The following is a 13663-nucleotide window of genomic DNA, read 5'->3' as shown; positions in this document are numbered from 1 at the left end:
GTGGCTAGGATGGGTACAGACTCTTCAGAGCATCAGCCTGGAGCCAGATTCATTTTCTTTACCCAATGATTAGAGATTCACTTCAGATTCATGGAGGACTGTGTAGTGTGTAGTGTGTAGTGTGTATGTATGTATGTATGTATGTATGTATGTATATATATATATATATATATATATATATATATATATATATATATATATATATATATATATATATATATATATATATTATTTGCTCATAAATGGGTCAATTTCACTCTATTATTATTATTTTAATAGTATCGGCCAAAGATTGAACATCTTTGGTTATTTCACATCATAGGTTTGTGTTTTTTCTCACCTCTATGCTAATCTGACTGACTGAAGTGGTCAGGGCTTTATTGGGGAAAAGGTGATGTCACATACTACAATGCACCAAACAGAATTTAGCAATATTTTAATTAGAATCTGATATGGTTAATATGGTTACTGTCAAATCTAATAAAACCACACCCACACAGTCCCGAGTTGAGTTTTTGTGTTGAAATTCTGGAGAAATAAGAAATAGAGATGCTTTTTAAACCATGTATTGTCGATATTATCTAGAATGACTTGATTTGAATCCAATGTTTTTGGGCTTTAAGTGAGGTCTTTACTGTAAGGTTCAGCACCTTCTATGGCAATTGATCAAGCATTGGACACTGAGGATGAAGTTGAAAAAAGAAGTGCATTTATTATTGCAAATTGATAACTTAAACATCTGACTGAAAAGCCAAGATCTGTCCAAAGAGCATTTTTACAGATGATTTACATAACAGCCATGAATTGATTTGTGTTACTTTAATATATATTAATACACAATGTGAACAAATGGTGCCTTAAACCAACTTAAGAGAACAAAAATACAATTAAAACATACTTCTCACTATGGCAAAACGGAATGGGAATAAAGCCGACGTGCTGATCGTGTAATTTAAATCACAATGCAAAGTGGTGTAAGGCAAACGCAGGCCACACTGAAGCACTGCAAGTAAAGTCCTCCGTCCTCCAAGTAGACAAAGAATGAAGAATAATGCTTAGCCATCAGTTGTCTGCAAACTGTTTGTCTTGATTTGTCATAATATTGACAAATCAAAAGACTCCCCCCCCCCTCTTAACATTTCTCGTACAAATACATGGGAAGAATGTACAAATAGTATTTTTTTTACTTATAAATTAATTAAGAATATGCTGATGTAACGGGTAGCTAAATCTTTTGGTTCAGAAGAGAGAGAAATAATACATGGACAGAACCACTGAACCTTTAACACTTAATCCTTGCCCTTCACCGGGATCTCCAGAGATCCATATCAAACAAACGTTTTGGAAGATAAGTCTTATGCACGATTAGTTTTGAGGGGGAAGAAAAGCATTTGAAAGCTTCGAATTAAAAGGAGATTACAGCGCCGAGTGTTCCTCCGACCTAATGTCAGAAGGGGTAAAACGGCTAACAATTTGGAAGAAACTCAAAGCGGGAAACGATGGAAAGGAACTCAGCTTGTCTCATTCTTTCAACAAGAAAGTCATCGCCATTACTAAGAGGCAGTGATGGACGTTGTGCATGGTCAGCATGAGGGAGGAGGGAGTTCGAAAGAGACGCTCGGAAGATATAGATTAATACTTTCATAAGTGTTTGGTAAACATATGCTGATCTTAAGTTGCACTTGGTTTTGCACAAATCTCTTTTCAATGGTTCAACTAAACCACATCCTGCTATCACTTTTTGGACTTTCAGCATTTAGGATTTAGTTTCACAGAATCACCTCACTCCTCCATATTAACATCAATCTCAGAGCTAGCAGCCAAAAAAAAAAGTCCTTTTATTCTTTTAACCTCAAGTACTGCCCTTCAAGCAGGTGCACTAAAGGTTGATTGTTCAACAGCAACAACAAAATGTGAACACATTGAAATAGTGGCTTTTCTTCAATCATGTTCTTCTGAAAAGGAAGCTTTAATCTCGTGGAGACCTTTTATGAAGAACCGTCTTGTCGATCAATTGGTGGGAGAAACAAAAGTTAGTGAGATGGGTTGCTTGAAAGTCATTTAAGTCCAAAAGATGTTTGCGGCGATGTGAAGAGGAAGCGCTAGTTATCAGGGATGCTCTGCAGATATGTGAGGATGTGCTGGATCTTCACCAGACGTTCTTTGAGGCTGGTCATGGAGAGGACAGAGAGCTGGTACCTGGGGTCGATGGGCAGAACCGCCAGGAGCCACCAGCAGCATGCCGGACCATTAGGAGTTGCCTAGAAGAGAGGAGGACCAGTATAAGACCCAGAGGAATGCATGTTTGTGTCAGAATTACACAGCTAAAAAACAGCCTGAACCAGTTACACATAGGGTTGGGTACCAAAAACCGGTGACAAAACAATTGCGTTTAAAGAAGAAGAGCCAAACTCTGAGAGAGAAAACATCTGTTTTAAACGCTGGAATCTGAATGAGAAACCCTCCAAGCTGCGGCACAAAGTGCGATTATCATGAGACATGTTTTTACCTCGGTTCTTTTGATGTTTGCCGAATTCAAGAGCAGCTCAGTCTGGTTCAGAAAAGCTCTCCCAGTTGATATTAATGATGACGTGTGGTCCAAAAAATCAGCAGTTTGTAAAATCCAACTGATTCTGAGTGGAGTTCTGTTGCACACGGCCACCTGACGCTTGTGTCAATTATATATTTTTTAAATATATTGTTCAAAGTTAAAAAGTTTGAAGCTGTAGTTTGAAGTCAAGTGTTTTGTATTTATAGTATACTTTAAACTCTTAAAATTGTTCAATTTGAAGTATCGATTCAGGCACCGGTATCGTTATAGCACCGGTATTGGAAAAAAACAAACAGACGATACAGATGCCTAGTAACAAAATGTGCACTTCCAAAGGATTTCCAGTGAATTACACTTACTGCACTTCATTTTACACGAGCCATTATCCCCAACAATTGTTTTGTGGAACAAACATGTTCCGAAATTACACAACACCAAAATTCATAATTTTTTCCTTGGTTTCCTTGTATAGTGTGTGTCTGCATGTGGTAGAATTGGGGATTCTCTTCATGCCACTCTTCTGACGCAACAGAGCCGGTGGGATTAGGTATGAAGCACCCATAAAGCTCTTTAGCCTATATTGTCAATGGACTCCACCCCGTGGTTGTCCTAAGAGCGGAGCTGTAATCCCTTTCAACCCTCCAGGCTATGAGCCGGAGCTACGCGCACGCACGCGCACGCACACACACACACACACACACACACACACAGGTGTTATGACTTCTCAAGCTGATGAATCTCTGGTAAAGTGGGTTTCCTCTCAAGGCAACTGGGTTACAAGATGATCCATTTGTAGTCTAAGAATCTAAAGGGTCTTTCGGTGCCAGATGAGATAATAAAAGCTTTACTAACCATGCAGAATGTTAAAGAAATGTACTGCTAGAGATCAGCTGACACTTGTTCTGATAATAATAATACATCAAAAATATGAGTATATGAGTTATAGATTGGTGTTTCTGAGATTATCTGGATATTTGAAAAGTTACGTACTGGAGGAAGGCGATTAACCAAATTATTTCTTGCTCTGAACAGACCCCCCCCCCCCACCTGCTGACATGTGAAATACTCACTGCACAGTACTTTTTACAAATTACAAACTGTAAAACTAGAATTACCGCCTCGCAGTTGTATGCCTCCACCAACCGGTCAAGTTGCCGTTTACATTCACGTCTGGTGAAGATGTCGTCACTTCATAATTTTATCCTTTTAGAAATGTATACACGTGTTCAACATTGTCATAATTACCATATCAATTGAGGTCTCAGTGACCTTAAGGGACAGTTAGTGTCAATGCAAATACTGTTTTTCCTCTTAGTTCTTATCCTGAAACCCCCCAGGTTTAATAAAGCACTATTTTTAATACGGCCAATGAGAACCACACAATTAAATCCTCCAATATATCAGCATAGTGCAAACATATGCACGTAATAAGACAACAAATGCAAGGAACCACTTTATTTGTCAGTAAATCCTCGAAAAAAGGAAATAAAAAATATGTTTCTATTTTTTAAACTTGCTCAAAAGGGAATATTTGGCCTGGCTCTAACTCAGGCATCTACACGCTTGTGCAGAAATTACTCTTCAGTAATGTCTAATATTTCATGTGAAGTTGAAGATTATACTCATGTGGAATCAGTTTAAAATGTCGTCCTTACATAAACTAATCTGGACAAGAATAGGCAAATCTCTAGCGATGGAAGGAGAAGGTGGGATGTTTACCTGGATGTCAGCTTCTCGTTCTGGCATTGGTCCAAAGTGCTGCAGGATCTGGTTGTGAAAGTGGATCTTGAGGTTCTGGAACCAGACACGGGCCTGTTCATAGACCGCATCATGCAGCTCTTGTAGTTTCTGTAGCTCATCACTGCTCTCAACCTTGTGGAGACGAATCAATTAAATATAGTCATTTCAACATGTCAACTTCAAAACACATTCCTTTGGCAAAAATAGGCAATGAATAATAATGTCAAAAATGTATCTACTTAAAGTGTAACACCTCCTAAAATCAACCACTAAAGACTTGGCACGGAAATAGAGCAGATTATGAATATAGCAGCACAACATATTGTGAATATTATTTAAACGGTATTGTAATTCTTACCCTGGTATCACCCAAGTACTCAATGTTAGCAATACTGTAACCATCCTTCATTCCTCGGGACACTACGCGGAAGCGTTTTCCTCCAATAGTGTCCACTACTGATCGTCCGTCAGGGAGGAAATGGACACTCCTGATGTTCAGCATGCAGCCATGATCTACAAACCTGCAGAGAAGGACACAATTTGGTTTTTGGTTTCTTTAGAAAGTTGGGTTTTGTGCCAGTGGTTCCTCTGATGTCCTAAACAGAAACAATTTTATTGATATGGAGATATTTCTGGTTTTAAGTTCCTACAATATTATTCAATAATCAATACCAATGAATATGCTTACCCTTTTTGGGGATCATTTATACACATCCCAAACTGCCGTGTGCCCGCGTCCATGCAGCGGCGAATCATGAGGCGGTAACGTGGTTCGAAGACATGCAGGGGGCAAGGCACGGTGGGGTAGGCCATGGTACACACAAAGATAGGCACATTCTTCGTCAGACTACACAAAAGGAGATAAGTAGTAAACATTTATAAACTTCTGCTACAGAAACTTCAGGAGGATGAACATTGGAATTAACCAGGCCAGAGAGAGAGAAACGCTTACTCAGAAAGCTCACTGGTCTCCTCCATGTGCGTTTTAGCCCTCTCTGCAGATTCCTGACTCAAATACTGTTTGATCAGCATGTCCAAGACAGTTGTCACCATGTACTTCCTACATGCTAGATACTGGAGACAGCGGGATATGCGTTGATTACAATTGGAAGCAAGGAACGCATGTTTTTTACAGCACAAAAAGACGAATGTTCAGAGCAAATGCATGCAGAGGCCGGTCTCTCACCTCTTTCAGGCTCTCTTTACAGAGGGGACACTGGGGCATATGGTCCAAGCAGCGCTCCAAACAGTTTTTACAGAAGGTGTGGCCACATGGTGTCGTCACAGGCTCATAGAACAGCCTCGATTGATCACAGAGATACAACATGAAATGGTGTTGTTACAAGTGTTCAATGTGGGTCACCTTCACTGTAAATGTGTGCATTTGGCCTACTAGTGTGTGACCTTACCTAATGCAGAGAGAGCACTCCAAGTCATTGGGGTCCAGCTGGTCCTTAGGAACACTTCTGCAGGGTTTTGCTTTGGCTGCCTTATGTTTAGAGCCTTTCACCACACCTAAAGTCAACCAAAGAAGAACACATTTCACCTTGAATTTTTTATGAAGTCATTATGTAGGTTGTTGGGAAATGAGAAGTTCTAATAAAAGATATTGGTGTGAACAGAAACAGAAGACAATTTACTTGGAAATTGAAATGAAAACATTAGGAAGAACAGAAAGCAGTAAAACGTTAACATTGGCCACTGACCTTGTTTTTTAAGTTTGTTACTTCCACTGTCAACAACACAGTGTTCTGTGTCCGACACCGACAGTTTCCTCTTCAGCACGCTCCCCTTGTCCTCGTCCCTCAACTCAGGGGCAGAGCAAACTCTCTTCAGCCCTTCCTCGGCACCACTCAAGCCATGTGCGCGTAACGAATGAGCTCTGCTCAGACCAGACTGCTCAAGGCTTTCCCGCCGTTTCTGAATAACAACAGAAGGCCAACCGTTAAGAGGTTAACGATGATTCTATTGTAAACGTGATGACAAAAGCATTGAAGCCATTCTTCAAACAATTCGATACCATTACGCATTCTGCTCGTACCTCAGGGCTTTCCAGATGGTTGTGTGCCGAGGCGGCGGGGACCTGGTGTTGTCTTTGGACCGGGCTCGGTGGTTGAGCTTCGGCATCGGCCACGAGGATTTTGTTACGCAAGTGAGGTGACGTGTTCTGTGTCGTTTCCCTCAGGCCGACCTTGACATTCTCATCAGCGGGGGAGAGCAAGTCACACAGGATCTGTAAAAAGCATTCAGTTTGGCAGCAAGTACATCATTGTTAAAAGTGAGAGGCAGATTATGTTTGAAAAGTGGTCTGGGTGCAAAAACAAAATCAAACTTTCTGTTATTTTTAAATTGGCAGGTTTAGTTGAAAAATCAAGCAAAACTGTGATTCTTTTAAGAAGAAAACTGTGTTTAAACAACACGGTTTAGTTTTTAGTTTTTTTTCAACCAAGCCTCAAATCGTGTAGTGCATGGTGAAGAAAATATTGACTTTTTTGTCCTCAGAGGGGTTATTGACCAAAGGTTCAACTACACAATACTGTAACTCCTCCTGTGTGTAGGACCAGGAACAGAAACCATCAACCTCATCTCCCAGTTCATCCATTTAAAAATAAGTACAGCTAGTCCTATACTAGTGTATTCTCAAACTCACTCTTCACATCACTCTCCACTTCCTTTATAGTTAGTTCCTCAACTAACATGTCATCTTATGCTCGGCATCAGTTGGCGACCATGTCATGTCATCTTGTTATTTTCCATCGCATTATCGAGCTGTTTTCATTATATGGGTTTTGGGAAGGTCTTTGAGTGCGGTTATGTCAAGTGCGGTTAGAGGCGACACAAACTTGATTAGACGTGCTATGAATGCACACTATCTGGGTTGAATGCAACACACTGAAACCAAAACGTATGCTGTACTGCATATTGGAGTCCACTTGAGCTCTGACATAACTACAATCCTGTGGTCAATCTATTAAGTGGTACTAATGTCATTACAGACAGAGTCACAAGACATTATTCATGTGTACGCAAGTCCATGACAGACTGAGACTGATCCCTACTGTTCACCTTATTTTTACTTGGATACATTTTATTTGGATTTGCACCTCATATGTACATTATTGTAACCTGAGACTTTTATATTTGCACTCTTCCCACTTTGTATTGCAACTGCGGCACTGCACATTTCCCTGATAAATAAAGTTTAAACAAAGACTGGACAACCTTCGTGGCTGAGAGAAAGTAAAAATATACACATTTGTGTCTGACTGTGTGACAAATGCTCTAACTGAGTGAAATCAATATGGATGGACAGAATAAAATGACCATTGTAAGGACACACCAGACATTGTTTGTACATAGAGGACAATGAGCGGTTTTAGCGATCCGTTATCGCTACCTCGGTAGTCTATCACGATAACTCACAACACACCCCCCGGCCCTGTCACAGACACACCCTGCTCGGAAACCAATCCGCTTGGTTCACCATTTGGAACCTTTTTGGGAAAAGGGTGAAAAAAATACTGTAATCCAAGTAATAAAGCTTGAGTGTGATTTTAAGATCCATGCCTCAGCAAGATGTATCATCAAGTCAATGTTGTATAATAGGAGCTAGCTATGAAAACAGGACAAATAGCTTTGTGCAATAATATTATCTTATTGCACAATATGTTAACGTGTTTTATTGTGCAAAAAGATAATAAAAAGGTTGAGCTTTACATTCCCGGCTGCCCAATCAAACAGTTCCAAGGTTCCTTGAAGCAACGGCGCAGGTTTTACTTAAAGCTTTGACTTGTATTGAAGCGAGCTCCTCCACTCCACTTGCATTAACACAGTGCCACTTTAACTCAACTGACTACTAGTTTTTTCTTGTCCCACATTGTCAGCAGACTAATCACAAGTAGTTAATTTATTGAACCTTTTCCACTTGTCTCTTAGCACTGGGGAAGTCCTCGTCTACAGCCAGGCAGTGGAGGAAGACTTGGAGAGACTCGTCCACTTGGCCCATCTCATGCAGCACCATAGCTTTCCTAAAAAAAGCCTGAAAGGAAGAATGATAAGAGAAAAGTTATACTTCTGGACCAATATTTGTGTTTCACTGTGTATTCACTCACGTGCAAGGTCCATCTTTAACTATAACTCTTAATGACAGGTGTTTGTGCTTTAAATGCATCTTAACAACAGATTCCAAGACATGCTGAACTTTTGTTTTAAAACAGCCAGACAGAACACTATTTTCTTAAACTCAAAAAAGATGCAGCTTTAAATTAAATATTTCAATGATACCCAATGAATTCATATGACATACTTAAGACATACTTTTCACCGTGAATAAAGAATATCCAAAGCTTCAACCCAGACATTTGGCGTTTTAAATATAGACGTTTTAAATATAATAGTCAATGTTGACCTTCTCAGTTGTGGTCTAGAAAACCTTCTTTAATCACAATGCTCTTGTCACTACTTAACCTACGAAGAGGCTTTTTACTTTAAAAATAGCAGGTCATTAAAAATAGGCGTGTAACCAAACAAACAACGGGGTCAATCCTAAGAATTTTTTTTTCAGACTGTGATGAATTCAGATGCTAAGAAACACATCAACATTTCACCATCACAATCTTACATCTTTAAACTGGCATAAAATTAAGTTGTCACTATGTTCCCATGACATGACTAATGAGGTGTTCACTGTCTGTGGCCTTGGAAATCTTTAAAAAACCTCTTATCTTCATAATAACTGGCTGACTAATATATCGGAGAAGGCGGACTGGCAAGACAATTTAATCCAAAATAACATTTCTGTAGCACAGGATAACAAATGAGTGCAGTGTCAGTGAGTGACGTACCTCAGCAGAACAGGGACTACATTCTGTGTCCTCCAAAGCCAAACGGTACAGTTTGAGAGCCATGTATGCCTCCGCACGAGACAGTCGTGCTGCGACCGTCGTCTCTGGATCTGCAGGAGAAGTGTGGAAGAAAAATCTTTATTCGCAATAAGAAAAGGTTTTTATTTGAGCGTTTATCTTTAGATATATCGGAAAGCACAGTCTTTTAGTTTCAACAAATATCATTAAAAAAATACATCTTATGTTCTAATCTAATATTATGATCATAACACAAGATACGTCATAATAATAAGTATACTGACTAAATTAAATGGGCTATAATTTAAAGAGAAATACACTACCATTTTCTACTTTTCTAGGTATGAGAAAGTTGTTAAACTCTGTCAGTTCCCATGCGATACACTACTTAGCCACATGACAAGCAAAGGATTCTCAGGAGGTATAATGGATTTGGAGGATTATTTGGTGGATTATCTATGACAAGAATGCATGATGAAGGAGATATGACCACTGTTTGATTAATTGATTTCTTGAGGAACATCTTTCCAGAATTTGTGCAAATATTACATTATATTATTAGGGAACACAAGAGCCTGACGTACTGGCACGTACTCAAAATCAACAGCAAATGATACGAGGCCTATTGGCCTTATCCAACGCTTAACATTTGCAATGATGGCTAAATTATTTTGCGTTTTACAGTAATTAAGTCTAAATGTGTCCATGACCTTCAATAATGTGGATCACGTTAAAAGCAGATATTCGGTACTCATCTCATTACTCAACTTTGTTTTGAGTCTCGCCATTGCAAATAATGTATAACCACTCACTGAGACAAATGGGATTAAGTTAATTGTTCCGGTGTTTATCAGATGCTAATGTAAGCAGGACCACAGGCAGTTTGTCTAGCCAATATAACATCAATGAAAACCTTAAATATCTGGAGGTTTCTGTCCTGCTTCTTCCCGGGTTGTCTGCAGCTCTGAGGACCAGAACTGTCAAAAGCACTCTTCTACTAACTGCCAGTGTGCATCTTTGACCCAATGTCAAGTGACTGTCTTGGAAAGGTCCACACCAGTTACCCTCATTTGACCTCTAAATAGCATGTATAACTTCTTTTTTTTTTCTTACATTATTTTGGGCATTTTCAACTGGACAGAAAAGGCAGACAGGAAACAAGCAGAGAGAGGCGGTTAGACATGCGTCCAACCATAGACACTGTGGATCTATGGTGTGTCCACTACTGCCAATCAACTAGTGGAATGTCCGAGGTAAGTTACAGCAGCGTTACATTTAAGTTACATCACTTGACCCAGATTCCATGAATGTCTTCCATAAGCTCCCATAAACCGGGTGAAGGCCCAGAACAATTTCAAGCCATACTGTTGGACAACCAGACATCTGCTTTTCAGTGTGTCGGAGCTCAGCTCAGATATGAATCTACACTGTGAGGCCCAGTGTGCAGCACAATCATCACATTATGTTAACAATAAATAAAAATGCTGTTAAAAGCTCATAACCACCTGGTCCTTCTGGCATCTGCAACTACTTCCTCAAGATCTTTCTCTGTATACACTTCATATACCTTGCATTTTTGTTGTCCGATTCTCTTAACTTGAACACACTCTGCTGTGAGTATTGAGTATTTTTCATAACTTTGCTCGTTGCTGCCACAAACAACATTTAGGATAATCCATCCATCCACCATAGCAACAACACATCATCCTCTTTTAAACAGTGAACAAACAGGTAACGTCCAACTTCCAGGTCACTTCCACGAGAACAGCTAGGGCATCAAGTGCCTTGCTTAATGGCACTTGAGCTCCTTGTTGTGACTGGTGAAAGAAACACATGAGTTCATTTATACAAGCTTTTGCAACCATTACTGGGATGTTCTCCAGCTCCACCGTCACTGTCTTGTCAACTGTAAATCACTGGACACAAAGATAGCTTTGTGTCCAGTGATTCTCTCACGACACACATGTCAGGATCCGTGACAAGGAGTAAACTCACTGCCAGGCTCAGAGTAGACCACCAGCCTCATAAATTGACTCGTGAATGGAGCATGTATGGAGTTCATCAGGGCGATACCAGTTACAAAATCCAAATGTCCTTTAATAAGTTACAAAACATGTCCCACTGCGTGTCACGACCTGCCTTATGCAACGTGCACTGTGTCGCGCATGCTCAGCGTGTAAGCAATTTCGTAAGCAGGCTCGACCTACAATACCACCACAGCTTATTGAGAGGAGGCGAGCAACAGACTGGTAAAACGTTACAGGTTTGCAAAAATGTGGGTCAGTAGCATAACTTACTCGAATGAGAACGATGGACGCAGAGTGCTGCATCGCGTGTAAATGTGTCATTTCTACGCAGAAACGTCCCAGTGACACTTCATGTTCCTGGAATGCTCAGTGAGAGTGCGCAGCTGACGCGTCACCCGGAACACATACTTCTGGGAAACATGCATGGAGGCTCTTTTAGTACATATACACTCACCACACTGAATTGCATCGGTTGCTAAGGACACGGCTTCGTGGTAGCGTCTTCTCCTACACAGCTCGTCCACTTCGCACAGCGTTTTCGACCGCTTCATCTCGTCGGGGAACCATTTCTCGAAAAGTCCGCACAGAATGACGTTGGCTTTCTCCTCGCCGCCGCCGACGTCGGCGCTGCACAGCTTGCATTTGGAGAGCAGCTGTCGCTGTAAGCATCTTTTACAGTACGAATGTCCGCAGGCTATCGTCACAGGTTCGCCTAAAAAACTGTGACAGTTGGGGCAGTCGAAAACGTCCTCCCCGCGGCTCTCCTCCGCGTCCTGGCCGCGACACGAAAGTGAGGATGGCCCTTTTCTCTTGAAGTTGCGGAGGATACAGTCCACCAAGGTGCCCAGTTGTTCCGGCTGCACGGGGCCGTACCGCATAGCTACCGAAAACAAGTCGATGGCTTCTTTCAGGCAGTTGTTCGATGCCAGCGCGTTGGCTTTCTGAAGTATGAGTGGATGGTGGTCCTGCTCTTCTTCCAAGAAGCCGTCCGAGTCAACGCCGATGAAGAAGCCGCTTCTCGCACCCTGTGCGTCCTCCACTTGCGGCTGGAGCGACATTGCGGCGTCAAAATAAGAAAAATACAAATGTTATGTGGATTCCGGGTTTCTTATTTTAACGTGCCTACTCATTTCAATAGCTGGCGCGGTCCTTCACAGTGTGTAGAGGACCGACTTTCCCTTAGACACAGGGTTGTTGCATAAAAGAAACACCGTCACGTGAACGCAAACTCGAGCCCTGATTGGTCAGGACGGCGTGATTATAAAACCTGCGCTCGAAAGTTTCATAACTACGGAAAGGACGTAGTGAAGTTAATTGAAAATATGCCAAGTTACAGCACACCCATTTGTCCCATAGTCCTCTGCTTCTGAACCCCCCTTGCTGTACCAGCACGAAAATATAAAACAAAACAATATCACACAAACAATTCATATACATCCTTGTTTTGTATAATCATTTTTCTTATCAATTGTGCGTTTTTGGGAGCTGGCAGAAAACGTACACGATAAACCCTGTCATACGAGGTTATGTAATAGGATTTTGTCCCGTTACCATATTTATATTAACATTGTAATCTTCGCTGTCTGTCTAATTTATTATGGCACTAACTATCTAGTTGCCACATTCTTTTGTGCTTTTCTGTATAGTATGTTATATGTGCTTGTGCTGCTTTTATGCTGTTGTGAGCCAAATGTATTCAAGTTGTATTATATTCTATTTATCATAAGTTTCCCGAATGATGTGTGAATAATGTAATGTAAAGAAAATGGCAGATTGTTCCTTCAAATTAAGCATTTATTTTCTTCCTTTTGGCAGAAGTCCATCAAAGCCTCCTTCCCAAACCCAGTATATCTTAGCCCCAATACATACATACATATCTGTTGTCACAACATGTTGCACTGTCATCTCCTGGAGCAATGGGTTACTGCTGGCCTATAACCACTAATTTGCTTTGTGTAAATAAATACAAAAATAAGGAAGAAAACAAAACAACAACAAAAAATAAGAAAGCAATTGACCTTCCACATATATAGTGGTGTGTATTGAGGCAATTCAATGAACAAACAAATAAAACAGATCTAGTATAAATGTCAACGACACTAAACCTCCTGATCTGAAGCCATAAAAACAGCTCTGGTTTTAGGAAACATAATGTGCTGAAGGTCACTTATATTGATAATTTCCAATGAAAAAGCATGAAAGTGTTACTCTAATGACTACAACATCCAAACAGTGCTGTCGTGACACTAGCCAAACAGCAGAAGAATAACAATAATTTAAAAAGCAAGATAAGCGTACCACAAAATAAGCATACCATTATTTTGCAAACGCTCTGTTGGTCAAGTTCGGGATTAATTAGCTTTTCTGTAAATTGTTACCTTAGTCCAATACTGGGAACAAGTTTGTCTTGTGAAGTCACAATTAAAAAAAAGATCAGTATTCTGCCTAGCTCATCCGTCTATTAAATTAAATATTATTTTGTG

At 40.4% G+C, this 13663-nt stretch overlaps 1 protein-coding gene across 1 annotated transcript; it reads right to left on the bottom strand.

Moving 5' to 3' along the window:
• Nucleotides 1–687: 687 nt before the first annotated feature.
• Nucleotides 688–12370, bottom strand: lonrf1 (LON peptidase N-terminal domain and ring finger 1). Its single transcript, XM_068588981.1, has 12 exons — nt 11635–12370; nt 9136–9245; nt 8208–8330; nt 6333–6524; nt 5998–6211; nt 5701–5806; nt 5478–5592; nt 5244–5365; nt 4980–5138; nt 4650–4812; nt 4271–4423; nt 688–2261 (listed from the first exon to the last, which is right to left on the bottom strand). The coding sequence occupies exons 1-12, from the start codon at nt 12236–12238 to the stop codon at nt 2103–2105; spliced, it is 2220 nt and encodes a 739-aa protein (XP_068445082.1). The 5' UTR covers nt 12239–12370; the 3' UTR covers nt 688–2102.
• Between the last annotated feature and the right edge of the window lie 1293 nt (nt 12371–13663).

This window comes from Clinocottus analis, unplaced genomic scaffold, assembly GCF_023055335.1.
Source record: "Clinocottus analis isolate CAN_PGR_092001 unplaced genomic scaffold, fCliAna1.0.p SCAF_22, whole genome shotgun sequence".
NCBI classification, from domain to species: Eukaryota; Metazoa; Chordata; class Actinopteri; order Perciformes; family Cottidae; genus Clinocottus; species Clinocottus analis.
This window is presented reverse-complemented; position numbering and strand designations above follow the sequence as displayed.

What these genes read in the sequence shown, in the direction of transcription:
- lonrf1 (XM_068588981.1), bottom strand. Translation starts at nt 12,238, where the DNA reads ATGTCGCTCCAGCCGCAAGTGGAGGACGCACAGGGTGCGAGAAGCGGC. An exon ending in CTAAGAGACAAGTGGAAAAG is followed by an intron (nt 6,525 to 8,207) that starts GTTCAATAAATT and finishes TGCTTTTTACAG; the next exon opens with ATCCTGTGTGACTTGCTCTC. An exon ending in GAGTGCTCTCTCTGCATTAG is followed by an intron (nt 5,593 to 5,700) that starts GTAAGGTCACAC and finishes TGATCAATCGAG; the next exon opens with GCTGTTCTATGAGCCTGTGA.